Here is a 14,032-nt window from a genome sequence, read left to right as displayed (position 1 = left end):
CATTACATACAAATTATTTCAGGGCCAAACGGTCGAAAACAGCATTTCAAAAACATAAATATGATAAAAAGTCATACTGACTTGTGTGTAGGACCGTAAAACACGTTTCGATCTCTACGAGCGAATTCAATTAGCTTAATTAAGATTCAGCGGTGACGTCATAAATGTATGACATAAAGTATGACGTCATAATGATGTGACGTCATATAAAGTTAAGCTCGTAACTTGTAACACAGGGTCAAATCGCTTAATTTGATGATTCTCTTCATAATTAGTTTGCGGGCTGTTAGATTACTAAATTATAAATACTTCTCAAAATTCTGATAAAAAGAAACAAATATCTATACGTTCTATTGGCTATGCAACTCTTTCTAACCACAGGGGGTAAATTGTAACAGCATATGACCCGAATGACGTATTACGCTGAAAATGTAGTACTGTAAAATGCGAATTATTTGCGTTGTTAGAATCGAAATAATAAATATGTTCCAATAGTTTTATCAATTAATAAAACATGGGCAGTCGTTTGGATGCGAATGATTAAATCACACGAGTGAATTAATTGCCTATACATGAATCTACGATAAAATATGGTTCAAATCGTTCAAATTACGTTTCTGGCAAAGCTTTACAATATGCTCTAGGTGTTAATTTCATCGATACATGAAACGTTTATTGATAAAATTAGCCACGTGGGGCTTGTTTACATTCCCTATTTCTCCAGGGTTCATGACCTCGTTAGCACCCCCCCACCCCACCCCCCGGCAAATTCAAATTTTTAGCAGTTAGTTTAGATTATTTTTGAAACTCTATTTCACAACTTTTTGTTTTGAAAAACAATTACACCAACTGATAAAGAATGTTTCAATGCGTATTTATGTACTTTTTTATAACTTTTTTTTTCAGTAAATCTAGTTTATTTAAAATTTTGAAAAAGGGATCTCTGATGTAAAGCATGCATAATTTATATAAAAAAACCTGCCCAGCGCCATCTTCTGGCTTTTATATGGTAGTTGGGGTTTACCATAAAATGTTTCTAAGGGAGGCTCAAGAGGGGAAATATTTTAAATATCTTTAAATATTTTAAATTTAAGAAATTTAAAAAATGTGTTCAGTTAACTGTTTTTAATCATGCAATAAATCAGTTAGACAATACATACGCGTGTGTTACCGGCGAGTATCATCATGCTTGGGAGAATCTCAGGGAACATAATTTGATAGCAAACTCGCCTCTATGAGGCTCGTTTGCTACCCAAATTACGTTCCCCGAGATTCCCCCGCGCATGATGATACCAGCCGGTAACACACTTTTATGTATTATCTAACTTATACATTTTCCCTGAACAATATTTGTGTTTACGATGGCTTGGAATTTATGGCCTTACATAACGGGAAGTGTTAATCAAAACAGAAAGACCGCGGCTTCCAAATATTTTATGACACCCCAAGAGTTAATTGCAGTGGAAGTCACCCGTGATGTACCGACGTTTGATCATCAAAATATTACGTAATATTATCTAAAAATATTTTAATTTTTAGCACAAGAATACTGTCTCGATCTCAGCGATCTTTCTGCACTTTCAGAAATTTTACGATTCGTTATTTTTGTAGTGTAGTGTTATTCAGTTTGATGGTTGTTTTTGTTTTATATAAATACTTACCGAGTCCGATTCGGAAGATAAGTCTGTTAACTATATAAATCAAGCTTTCAGACATCAAAATGAAATTGTATATGAATTTCAATGTGAAAGTAATCTAAAACAGAATTTTATGCCTAAAAATATAATTCCCTTACTTTAACACTTTATATCTTCAAACCTCAAAGAGAAACTACAATAAATTTTGTATCATCGGAAATATAAATGCCAGGTAATATTAAGATTTTATATTTTAAAATGTATGAAGGGAAGTCAAGAAATTCAAGAATATTTTTTGATATCATAATTTTTAGTGGTTGTCACAATAGACTTGACAATGATTATATCTATAAGATACAAGTGTCTCCAAAGTCGAGACCTTGTCTTGACATTGGCAGACATTTAAATTGATATCAGTTTGGATACATTCTTCTGTAGTAGTTAAGGTGTCAGCCACTCAGTACAGAGGTTGCGGGTTCGAACCCCACTGGGGTACGACCGTAACTTCTCATAAGACATCTGTTGTGATTGTTTTTATATATCATATTATGAGGGATCCCAAAGCCTGAGGAGGACCCCCAGATTTAAAAAGTAGGGATTCCTTTGGGAACCTTGTTCAAATAAGTTAGTGTCTAACCCTGTAGACTGCTCACCTGGCTGTGAATTAAATAAATTTGATGGATGATGTGATGGTAAGTTGGTTATGATATAAGATTGTCCCACTGACTTTACCTTAAAGGGTAACTATTTTATTTAAATAGTTTTGGCAATATTTTTCAATTTGTTTTTCAGAAAACCTTCAGTAAAGACAACCTATTCAGTTCCATTTCAAAGTCATATGTAAAGGTAGAAATTCGCGTTTTACTGAGGCCACCCCATGTCCTTTGTTTGGCCAAAAATGTCACCTCCTATGCAAATTTGCGCATTTTTTGAGTGTTTTACAAGAGTTTAGCAAATGTTTTAATGCACAGAAGGCAAAAAAAGCACTACTTCATTTAAAATGCCACGTATCAGACACAACAAATCCATCATGATTTCATGTCTAAATCATACAAATACAGGATCTGATCCGCACCAGATTTGGTGAAATTTACCAAAATAAAAAGAAAATCTGAAAAAAAGTCTCTGATGATGTTTTCATACTGTTCACTGGATATAAATTTTGAACATTAAATATGTGTCCAATTTTTACAAAAATCACACCTGATAGCTTTACTATGACCTGTAACTCACTTTGTCACAAATGAAACAAACTTATTAAGGTTGTCTCCCTTCCTTCTTGTGATATTCAGTCCCAGTTGAGGATGTACATTACCACTTACCAACAGAAATATGAAAAACAAACATTTTGAGTTCACTTTTGTGCACCACAATTGTAGAATAGTAACTGCTCTTCTGGCAGAAGTGGGCAACAGATACTGAATAATTTCACATTTGGTTAAAGTTACCATATGGAATCCAATTCTTTACTATTTGGATAAATAAAGTTCAGCATAATTGTTATCATTATATGTCTATTTGCATGTAAATAAAGAAGGCCTTCTTGAGGTTTATTATCTGATTGATCATTTGAATGCTTAGATGTTTAACCATTCATGTGGTCCGAATCCTACACATCTGTATTCTGAACCATTGTAAATCAGACAAAAAAGCATGTTTTGGCCTTGATTATTTGATAAACAACTTATACAGGGGTGGTATAGTACGTCATCAACAGGTGTGCGCAATACTTCCCGATGCGGCTTTTTTGTGTCAAAACACCTCGATTCGGTGAGTAAATTTGCGATTATTTCATTGATAATGCATAGATTTGGAAATGACATATTGTCTAAAGTACCCGCATGTGTCTCTAGATTTTTTACTGATGTTTGCTTCTTTTCAAGAAAGCCTCCTGTTTAAGAGAATTAACATTCATGCACAATGCTTTTCGTGAAAACACTTTCCCATACACCGCACCATATTATATCGCATAAAAAAAGTTTTGTTGCATTCATAATGAATCAAAGCCTTGATGGGTGTTCTGTTATAGCAAACAAAGGTCACTGATACCTTGATTAGTTATTGGAATGTTAATTATCCAAGAAATCAGTAAACTAACATTCCGCCTTCCCGGTTTACCAGCTGAATTGTTGCACTTCCGGGCTCACCAGTTTCCAGCAACATTGCTAGGACTAGCTGGTTCGTAAACTTTATTTAAGCATTTGAACATAATTTTGTTGTGTACTTTTATATGCATATCTATGATACATGTTCTCTACATTTCCTTATATTTGTCAGTTTAGGTGTATTAAAGGTAAAAAAGAAGACAAAATCTAATCTTCATTAATCGAACGGTTAAAAAGGCTTGCCGAGTGATTGACATAAATGACACATTCGAAAAGTTGTATGACATAAGACTTTGAGAAGTAGAGAGCATCCTCTTATGGAATTAACAAAGACATGGGTTGTTGCGCTCAATAGGTCTCCGTACCAATAACGAGTCTCTGATGCTTGAAATAGGATTGTATATACATGACTGATTTATTTCCAATCATTTTACAGTTGGAGGTAGTTAACTTTGGACTTTAATAACACATCATTACACTGAACTTAGTTTCAACTCATAATATTGACAGCATTTCTGGAAACTTTTGGTAAACTTGTATATTTACGACATTCTGTCACCACAAATTACTCTGTTTTTTATAATGATAAGCATTTATGGCGTGTCATCGAAAAAAGTGGAGCATGATAGTGTTGGTTCTGAAGCCGAGTCCAAGGCAATACTGATGTGACAAATAAGAACATACATTGATAATACCATGCTTAGTTACACTTAATTTATATAGTAGATTATTCAAAGGTGATGCTTTCCTAAAAAAAATATTAAAAGGCGCAACCAAAAGGTATTAAATAGTGTCGATGAAGTATGATGTTTAATGATATGCTACTGTTTCTCCTAAAAGCAATGAAATATTTTAACGTTTCAGTGACCATGTATTCGACACAGCTGTTCGGGGCAAACGAAAGAGGAATGTATTTAGTATTATGCCAACGAAATGTTCTGATGGGATATAGATGTGCACTGGGAAAGAACAAGAGCGAATAAAACTAATCAAGACAAGGGGTATCGAGTGAATCTACACAACTGAATTGAAAGAGATCAAATATTTAAAAATGACTAACGTTTAGATATTTACGCGGCTTGCAAATCATAGTGCACTCACTTGTATTATAAAACGCACGATCAATGTTAGTGAGCTTTGACAGATGTAGAACAATTTTACATGTAATGGCAATTATTTTGCTCAGTTTTCGTAATTACTGCTATGTTAAGAGATTATTTAAATTTGGTAATTTTATTGGATATTTTATGCAGACTCTTGCATATGTGAAGCCGTTGTAACAGTTGTTATCAGGTTAAAGCATCAGTATATATTCTGCTAAGTATTTTGCAGCTTGAAAATTACAGAACAGATTTTTATGAACTTGTGCAATACATTATGTCTTATTGATACAAAAAAAAACCAGATTGTCAGAGAATGAACAAATATTCCGATTTTAACCATTCAGATAATTTTTAAGAATGTTACAATGATATCACGATATAAACGATATCAATCACACTAGTATATACAGAAATGATATACAAAGATAATCTGCATTTTACGAATTCAAGAAATATAAATTGTATACTACATGAATAATTTCAGAACTTTTGTTATAATTCTACTTTGGAAATAAAAACATAAAAGATGATCAAATATTCTCAAATTCACAATACCCTTGACAATATAACTGTTATGAAATCAAAGGTGTTTTCCATGTTTTAATATAATTTGACAGTGAATAGATAATACAAAAAATATAAGTAGAATATTTACACTTCATATCATTTATTGCTGTGAAGTGTTATTCGTTAGGAGCATGTGCTGTCAACTACAGGTCATACAGATTTTATTACTGCTTTTAAGTTTTATCAAAATCTGCCCAGTGGTTTTAGAAGAAAGGCCTGGTGCACTGACAAGACTCTGTGATTTAACATGGACAGATTAGACACAAATGTTTCTATAAAAAGTTACAATTGTTTTATAGGGTACAATAGTCAAGCAAAATCACTTTCAATTTCATCTATAAATTTTAAAACTCTTCATGACAAAACTATGGATCTCGCCATGACAAAAATACAACACTTCACTTCAACCAGCTTCTACTTTCCAACTTTATTGCACTATATAATTTCATGTGTTTTAATAAGTATAGATCTGTTTTGTTTAATACAAATTGTTTGTTGCCGTTTAATACAAACTGTGTCTGCACATATTGTCGTTTACTTTCGGGAAAGATTGAGGCACAAAGAATGACTACCGTTTTGTGATCTTCATTTCTGACATATCCACAAACAGCGAGTTTTGTTATTTCTTTCATTGTTACGTTTTTTGACTAGCATCACATGAAATTGGTACACAATAGTGATTCATTCATTGGCGATAACTAATATGAAATAAGGCACTGCCTCAATCAGGAATTGAACCGACTTCAACTCATCCCATAACATTTGAAATGAACTGTCTAATGACAGCACGGAAGGACACATTTTTTAATTTGATAGTAAATACCTCATTGGGTATATAGCATGTTACTGTAGAGGGATCGATCCTGATTTTTGTCGCTATGCGTAGGACCACTTCCCTATCAATTTAAAGGTAGATTTTGGATTAAAACAACATTGCCCAGATTGTAATGTATTACAGGTTATTTTAGCCTCTTGGATAAGCGCAACTCCGGAGAGGTATATTGATTTATATGAACAGTGCTCACTAGGTGCTTTTATTTACAAGTGGACACTACGTGTATATATATACCATATATCCATATTTGTACTGATGTGCAAGACGTTGCGGTTCGGACAAGTTATGTGGAGGCTTATTAGGCACAAGGAAAAAGCGTGTTCTTCCAAAAAATCCAAAGTCAGACACTCTGTGCACGTGCGGGAAGTACACATTTTTTTAATTTGATAGTATATATCTCATTCAGTATATCACATGTTACTGTAGAGGGATAGTATATATCTCATTCAGTATATCACATGTTACTGTAGAGGGATCTTAAGTTCATCTGTCCACAGATATCACACTTGTTTACATAATGCTGACCCATGATTCATGTTGCCTGAATGTAAATCTTATTCTGAAATACAGGTACAGCATACCTCAGATGTTACCATTTAGATCTGAAAAAGAAAGAGTAAATGTGACATAAACGTAACATTTGCAAGGTAAATGGAATGCTTCCATCTAGCGCTGTATATTATTATCCCCCGCCAAAGGCGGAGGGATATAGTGTTGGCGTTGTCTGTCCGTCTTTCCAAACGTCTGTCCGGAGCCATATCTAGGAAGTGGTTGGGAATATTTAAATAAAACTTCATATACTTGTTCACCACAATGGGGTTATGCTGCCTGTCAAGTTTCAGTCAGATTGCCCTAGTAACAACAGAGTTATGGCCCATAGAAGTTTCTAGTTTAACTCTATAGGGTACTATAAATATGGCAATTTTTGCTTCATAACTCGTGATATATTTGACCTAGAACTATGAAACTTCAAATGGCTTTATATCCCCATAATGTGGTAGTGCACACACAATTTCATCAGGATCTCTTTAGTAACTTAAGAGTTATTGCCCTTTAATTGTTTAAAAATCCACATATTTGTACATAGCAAACTAAACAGTTTATTACATTTTTTCCCATGAACATTTATTGTAAACATGTGAAGTTGTGTCCTCACATCTGGTCAACCCCACCATCTCAGTCACGCCCCTCCCCCCCCCCCCCCCCACACCCCACCCCCAATTTTTTTTATTCCTTATTTTAAAATTTTTCAAACGTTCCATTAATACTTATCAACTGCAAAGTTGTACCCTTCCCCCACCCCCCACCTGGCTCCTTAACCCAGTCACCACCACCACCCCAATCATGCAGCATCCCTCCCCCCCCCCCCCCCCCCCCCAAACACCCCAACAATTTTTTTTCTTCATTTTCCATCATATTTTACTATCAACATGTGAAGTTTGTACACTCACCCTGTCACCCCACATCCCCCCCCCCCCCCCCCCCCCCAAAAAAAAAATTTCATTCCTTTTTGTTTAAATGTTTTAAACATTCCATGAATATTTATTAGCATGTGAAGTTGCAACCACAAAGTCCTACCCACCCCTCAGTCCCGCCACCACCCACGTTCCAGATTACTTACTTGATTGTGAACTCTTTAAAGGATATCTGTTCTTTTAAGTTCAAATGTACATGTAAAACAGTGACACTTGGTGTCAAACTACTCAAATGCAATATTTCGTTCTAGTTACACTTCAAGCTCACATTTCAAATAACTCCATATAATTCTAAAAGCTAAGCTTATTACAGTAATCATATTCCATTCAAAATAATTTCATTAGTCAGGATCAAAACGTAACATATATTTATTATGTACACTTAAAACATTTGTTTTCTGTTAAATTGATCCTGATTAATGAAATTATTTGTTTCTTAGTAACATTCTTAACTTTTTGCTGGATATATTTCTTTGCCATTCCTCACCACAAACCCATTCGGCAGGGGATACCAATTCATTGAATTTGCTTGTTGATATAATCTTCGTTGCTGAAGTAAAATCATTCAAACTAAATTGAAAGGTTAATTGAAAATAACATTCATGCAAAACACGGCCAACACCAACAAAGAGGACGTTGTCCAGTGAGCCGGGAAGTGCACCAATTCAGCTGGTGAACCAGGAAGGCGGAATATAAGTTTACTGATTTCTTGGGAAGTTTATATTCCACTAATTTATCAAGGTATCAGTGACCTTTGTTTGCTGTAACAGAACACCTGTTAAGACTTTGATTTGTTAGAAATGCAGTAAAACTTTTTAATGTGATATGATATGTTGCGGTGGATGGGGAAGTGTTTCCATGAAGTGCATTATGCACGAATGTTCTCTGAAACGGAAGGCTTTCTTGCAAACATCAGTAAAAATCTAGAGACACATGCGGGTACTTTAGACAATATGTCATTTCCAAATCTATGCATTATCAATGAAATAATAGCAAGTTTACTCACCGAATCGAGGTGTTTTGACACAAAAAAGCTGCATCGGGAATTGTTGCGTGCACCTGTTGATGACGTACTATAACACCCCTGTAATATGACCAGTTCTTTGAAGATGTGAAGTTCATATTAACTTCATTTTGACTGTTGACTGCTAACAAAACCATATGTAATAGTATCATGTGAAATTTGAAAACTGTAATGAAATATAGTTTAAATGGAACTTAGAAAGTGAAACAAAAAAAAAATGGTGTATTTTTAGATATAGACGAGTGTGTGATTGACACACATGAATGCAGTCAGCCAAATGAAATATGTCGAAATAGCAGGGGCAGTTATTTCTGTCAATGTGATGATGGTTTCCACAGAAACAGGACAACCATGAGCTGTGAAGGTAAACACTACAACTCCCACAGGATAATTTAAACGACAGCATGTTTATATCATTGTTTGATTGTTATACTTCTCATGCATCATTGAACTCAAAAAGGTTGTCGATGATACAAGTTAAGTGCATACTGTAATGTTATACAAAAATATTTTCTGTATTGAAATATTTCAATGAAAAAAAATCATAATTATCAAACATGTTATTATTTAAGTTATTCTGTGGGATTTATATGTCTTATTGTGTTTTGGGATAATTTGGCTTATTATATTATAGAAGGGATAAACACACACTGATCAGGGTAATGAATATCTTTACCAAAAGAGTGTTGGATTCATATATTCTTGAACATCATTTATTTTAAGTAAGGATTTCTGTTTAAAAGACAAAAAAGAAAAGAATTGAAACATAGAAGTTTAAGAATTTTTATACATCTTTCTCGAAATTGTGTCTTTTTGTTAAGATTTGTGCATGAAATACTTAGGATCAGAATGATTAGCTAGTTCCTGAAAATGAAAGCTAGTGACATAGTTGTAAAAATAACCATTGCTTGGCAGTGTAGTGATTTACTTCATTTCACAACTCCAGCTACCTTCAGACATCTGTTTCAGAAAGTCATCCATTCAGACATCTACTTCAGACTGTCAGCTTTATATGTCAGCTGCATTTAAACATCACTTTCAGACTGTAGGCTTTAATGTCAGCTGCATTTAAACATCACTTTCAGACTATAAGCTTTAATGTCAACTATACCTTAAGCTGCATTCATACATTTATTCAGATTGTCAGGTTTAATGTCAGTTGCATTCAACATCAATTTCAGACTGTCAGCTATAACTTCAGCTGCATTCAAACATCAATTTCAGATTGTCAGCTATAACTTCAGCTGCATTCATACATCTATTTCAGATTGTCAGCTTTAACATCAGCTGCATTCATACATCAGTTTCAGGTTGTCAACAATAACTTCAGCTGCATTCATACATCATGTCTCTGTCTATCAGTCCATCAGTCCAGCCAACCATTCAGTCAGTCCATCCCTCTGTCCATCTGTCCAGCCAACCAGTCAGTCCATCCCTCTGTCCATCAGTCAAGCAAACCACTCAGTCAGTCCATCCCTCTGTCCATCAGTCAAGCAAACCACTCAGTCCATCCCTCTGTCCATCCATCTATCAGTCTAGTCAGCCAGTCAGTCAGTCCCTCTGCCCATCCATTTGTCAGTCTAGTCAACCAGTCAGTCCATCCCTCTATCTATCTATCCATCCATCCATCCATCCATCCATCCATCCATCCATCCATCCCTCCCTCCCTCCCCCATCCATCCATCCATCCATCCATCCGTCTGTCTGTTGGTCCATCCTTCCATCCGTCCATCCATCCATCAGTCTAGCCAGCCAGTTAGTCCATCCCTCTGTCCATCCATCAGTCAGTTTAGCCATCCAGTCTGTCCATCCCTCTGTCCATCCATCAGTCAGTGTAGTCAACCAGTCAGTCCATCCCTTTGTCCATCCATATGTCAGTCTAGCCAGCCAGTCAGTCCATCCCTCCATCCATCAGTCTAGTCAACCAGTCTGTCCATCCATCCATCAGTCCAGCCAACCAGTCAGTCCATCCCTCTGTCCATCCATCCATCAGTCTAGTCAACCAGTCAATCCATCCATCAGTCCAGCCAACCAGTCAGTCCATCCCTCTGTCCATCCATCTGTCAGTCTAGACAACCAGTCAGTCCATCCATCCATCAGTCTAGCCAGCCAATCAGTCCATCCCTCTGTCCATCCAATTGTCAGTCTAGTTAACCAGTCAGTCCATTCTTCTATCTATCTGTCAGTCTAGTCAACCAGTCCGTCTATCCCTAGTCCATCCGCCTGTCAGTTCATCCCTCAGTCCATCCATCCATCAGTCCAGCCAATCAGTCAGTCCATCCCTCCATCAGTCCAGCCAACCAGTCAGTCCATCCATCTGTCAGTCTAGTCAACCAGTCAGTCCATCCATCTGTCCATCAGTCTAGCCAGCCAGTCAGTCCATTCCTCTGTCCATCCAATTGTCAGTCTAGTCAACCAGTCAGTCCATCCTTCTATCTATCTGTTCATCTGTCTGTCTGTCCATATAGCATGCGAAGTTGTGCACCTGGTATTCTGTTTGCACTTTCGCTCGATCTTACCAGAGTTATTGTCCTTGATTAAGTGAAAAAACGTATAAAGTGCTTAAAAATTTGTGTTGCATATTTCTTAAAAAGCTCATGAAACCAAGTAAGGAGGCAGGAGGATGGGGCACCAGTGTCCTATTGACACTCATTTAGTTTTAAAATTTGAAATCTGTGCATTTTCAGACATTGATGAATGTGCAAGAAGAATGGACTCTTGTACATCATCTCAGAGATGTGAAAATACTGTTGGTTCATTTGCTTGTCGCCGGATAACTCCATGTGGAACAGGTTGGACCTTGAATGAAGAAACACAAGAATGCATAGGTATTCTTTATTTTTCACAATTTCTCCAGAAAGTAACTTTGCAAGTACTTATGAAAATGTTGTGACATTCAACTTAGCAGTAAGTATCACTGAGAGAAAGTTTGAAATGCATTCCCCTTACCTTAGATGATAATACTGAACAAAACAGCTACCTCTCTAACTCTCCATTTTGGGATTTTCCAATATTTTTAAAATAATAGAAAATATATTTTTAGTTTTCTGATTTTTGAAAAAAATCGACCAGGTATTGTTTTCACTTGATCATTTGTGTCAGTGTCTGAGCACTGGATAATATTTTTGTTTAGGTCCACTTTTATAGCTTTGAAACGTTGCACACTTGTTTATCATTATTAGTTGAATACGTTTGCCAAGAAACATAACTCTCACTTGCATTTTGTCAGAATTATGGTGATTTATGCACTAAGAAAATTAGAATTTCTTGTTTCAAATTTTCGTTTAGGTCCTTTTTTCACGAATACTGAAAGAAGTATAGTTTAGACTTTGTACACTTGTTTGTTATCACTAGATGAAGTAAGAAGGTGAAGAATCATTATGGTCCCTTTTAACATAGAAAATGGTCATTTATTAGCTCGACTATTCAAAGAGTAGTAGAGCTATTGGACTCGCCCATGCATCAGCGTCTGCGTCCATGTCCGTGTCCCGATTTGGTTAAGTTTTTGTATGTAAGCTCACCAGGTATCTCAGTAACCACTTGTGGGAATGGGTTGAAACTTCACATACTTATTCACTGTGATAAACTGACTTACATTCCACAGGTTACATAACTCTATTTTGCTTTTTTACAAAATTATGCCCCTTTTTCAACTTAGAAATTTTTGGTTGAAGTTTTGTATGTAAGCTGGTATCTCAGTACCCGCTAATAGGAATGGATTGAAACTTCACACACCTATTCACTGTCATCATCTGACATGCACTAAGCAGGTTCCATAACTCTATTATTTTTTTTTTCTTCAAAATTATGCCCCTTTTTCCACTTAGCAGTTTTTGTTTAAGTTTTTGTATGTAAGCTGGTATCTCAGTATCCACTAATGGGAATGGATTGAAACTTCACACATTTCTTCACTGTCATGATCTGACATGCACTAAGCAGGTTCCATAACTCTATTAATTTTTTTCTTCAAAATTATGCCCCTTTTTCCACTTAGCAGTTTTTGTTTAAGTTTTTGTATGTAAGCTGGTATCTCAGTATCCAGGAATGGATTGAAACTTCACACACTTCTTCACTGTCATGATCTGACATGCGCTGTGTGGGTCCCATAACTCTACCTTGCATTTTTTCAAAATTATGCCCCTTTTTCAACTTAGCAGTTTTTGGTTAAGTTTTTGTATGTAAGCTGGTATCTCAGTACCCATTAATGGGAATGGATTGAAACATCACACGCTTGTTCACTGTCACGATCTGACATGCAGTGTACAGGTTACATATAACTCTACTTTGCATTTTTACAAAATTATTCCCTTTTTACAACTTTATTTTCATTCAACTGACAAGGCTGTTGAATAGTCGAGCGTTGCTGTCCTCCAACAGCTCTTGTTGGTTATTCTTATGCCCCAAAAAATTTTGGGAGTGGTTTTTTAGCTCGACTATATGAAGTATATGGAGAGCTATCCTACTTACCCTGGCACTGGCGTCGGCATTGGCGTCAGCGTCTTTCCGCGTCCCCACCTTGGTTAAAGTTTTTTTACACTTTCTCTTTTTTCTCCTTATCTCTGTAATTACTTTAGGATTTGCTCCAAATTTAAAATAGTTATTCCTCATCATCACCTACATCATATGGCACAAGGGCCATAACTTTCATGCCAATATTTCATGAATTATCCCCCCTTTTTACTTAGAATTTCAGGTTAAAGTTTTGATACACTTTCACTCTATCTCAGTTATTGCTAAATGGATTTGATTCAAACTTAAAATAGTTTTTCCTCCTTATCATCACCCACATCATATGACACAAGGTGCATAACTCTGGCACCAATTTTTCATGAATTATGCCCATAATTACTTTTACTAAGAATTTAAAGTTCATTTTGGTGCATTTTCACTATATCTCAGTTATTACTAAATTGATTTGATTCAGACTTGAAGTAATTGTTCCACATCATCACCCACATCATATGACACAAGGTGCATAACTCTTGTACCAATATTTTGTGAATTATGACCCCTTTTTGCTTAGGATTATACTTATATAGTGTTTTAATACACTTTATCTTTACCTCCCTTATTACATAATATTTTTGACACAGACTCAAGCTATTGTGCAATATCTTCTCCCACCATTGGAGTCATTAAACACTCCAGTGACAGCTCCAGTTTCCTCAGGTGTGCCCAGTTTCACTATCCAGCATCAAAATAGTTGAGCGCACTGTCTCCTGTGACAGCTCTTGTTTAGGGATGGGCTCTTAAGAGTTGCCTTTGTCAGTCTCTGCATCTGTTTGA

General features: G+C 35.8%; 1 protein-coding gene and 1 long non-coding RNA gene across 4 annotated transcripts in view; both read left to right on the top strand.

Moving 5' to 3' along the window:
• The window catches only part of LOC123529305 (fibulin-1-like), a 298,235-nt gene that overhangs the window by 135,171 nt on the left and 149,032 nt on the right, over nt 1-14,032 (top strand). For all 3 annotated transcript variants that reach the window (XM_053521359.1, XM_053521357.1, XM_053521360.1), the window contains 2 exons: nt 8,979-9,110; nt 11,434-11,574. In XM_053521359.1, coding sequence (XP_053377334.1) covers nt 8,979-9,110; nt 11,434-11,574 — 273 coding nt within the window. The remainder of the gene's footprint in view (nt 1-8,978; nt 9,111-11,433; nt 11,575-14,032) is intronic.
• Nucleotides 1,286-5,375, top strand: LOC123529311 (uncharacterized). Its single transcript, XR_006682106.2, has 2 exons — nt 1,286-3,407; nt 4,607-5,375. It is a non-coding gene; the product is annotated as an uncharacterized LOC123529311 (long non-coding RNA).

This window comes from Mercenaria mercenaria, chromosome 13 (assembly GCF_021730395.1).
Source record: "Mercenaria mercenaria strain notata chromosome 13, MADL_Memer_1, whole genome shotgun sequence".
NCBI classification, from domain to species: domain Eukaryota; kingdom Metazoa; phylum Mollusca; class Bivalvia; order Venerida; family Veneridae; genus Mercenaria; species Mercenaria mercenaria.
The sequence above is the reverse complement of the archived record's forward strand: the minus strand, read 5'-3'. Positions and strand labels throughout refer to the sequence as shown.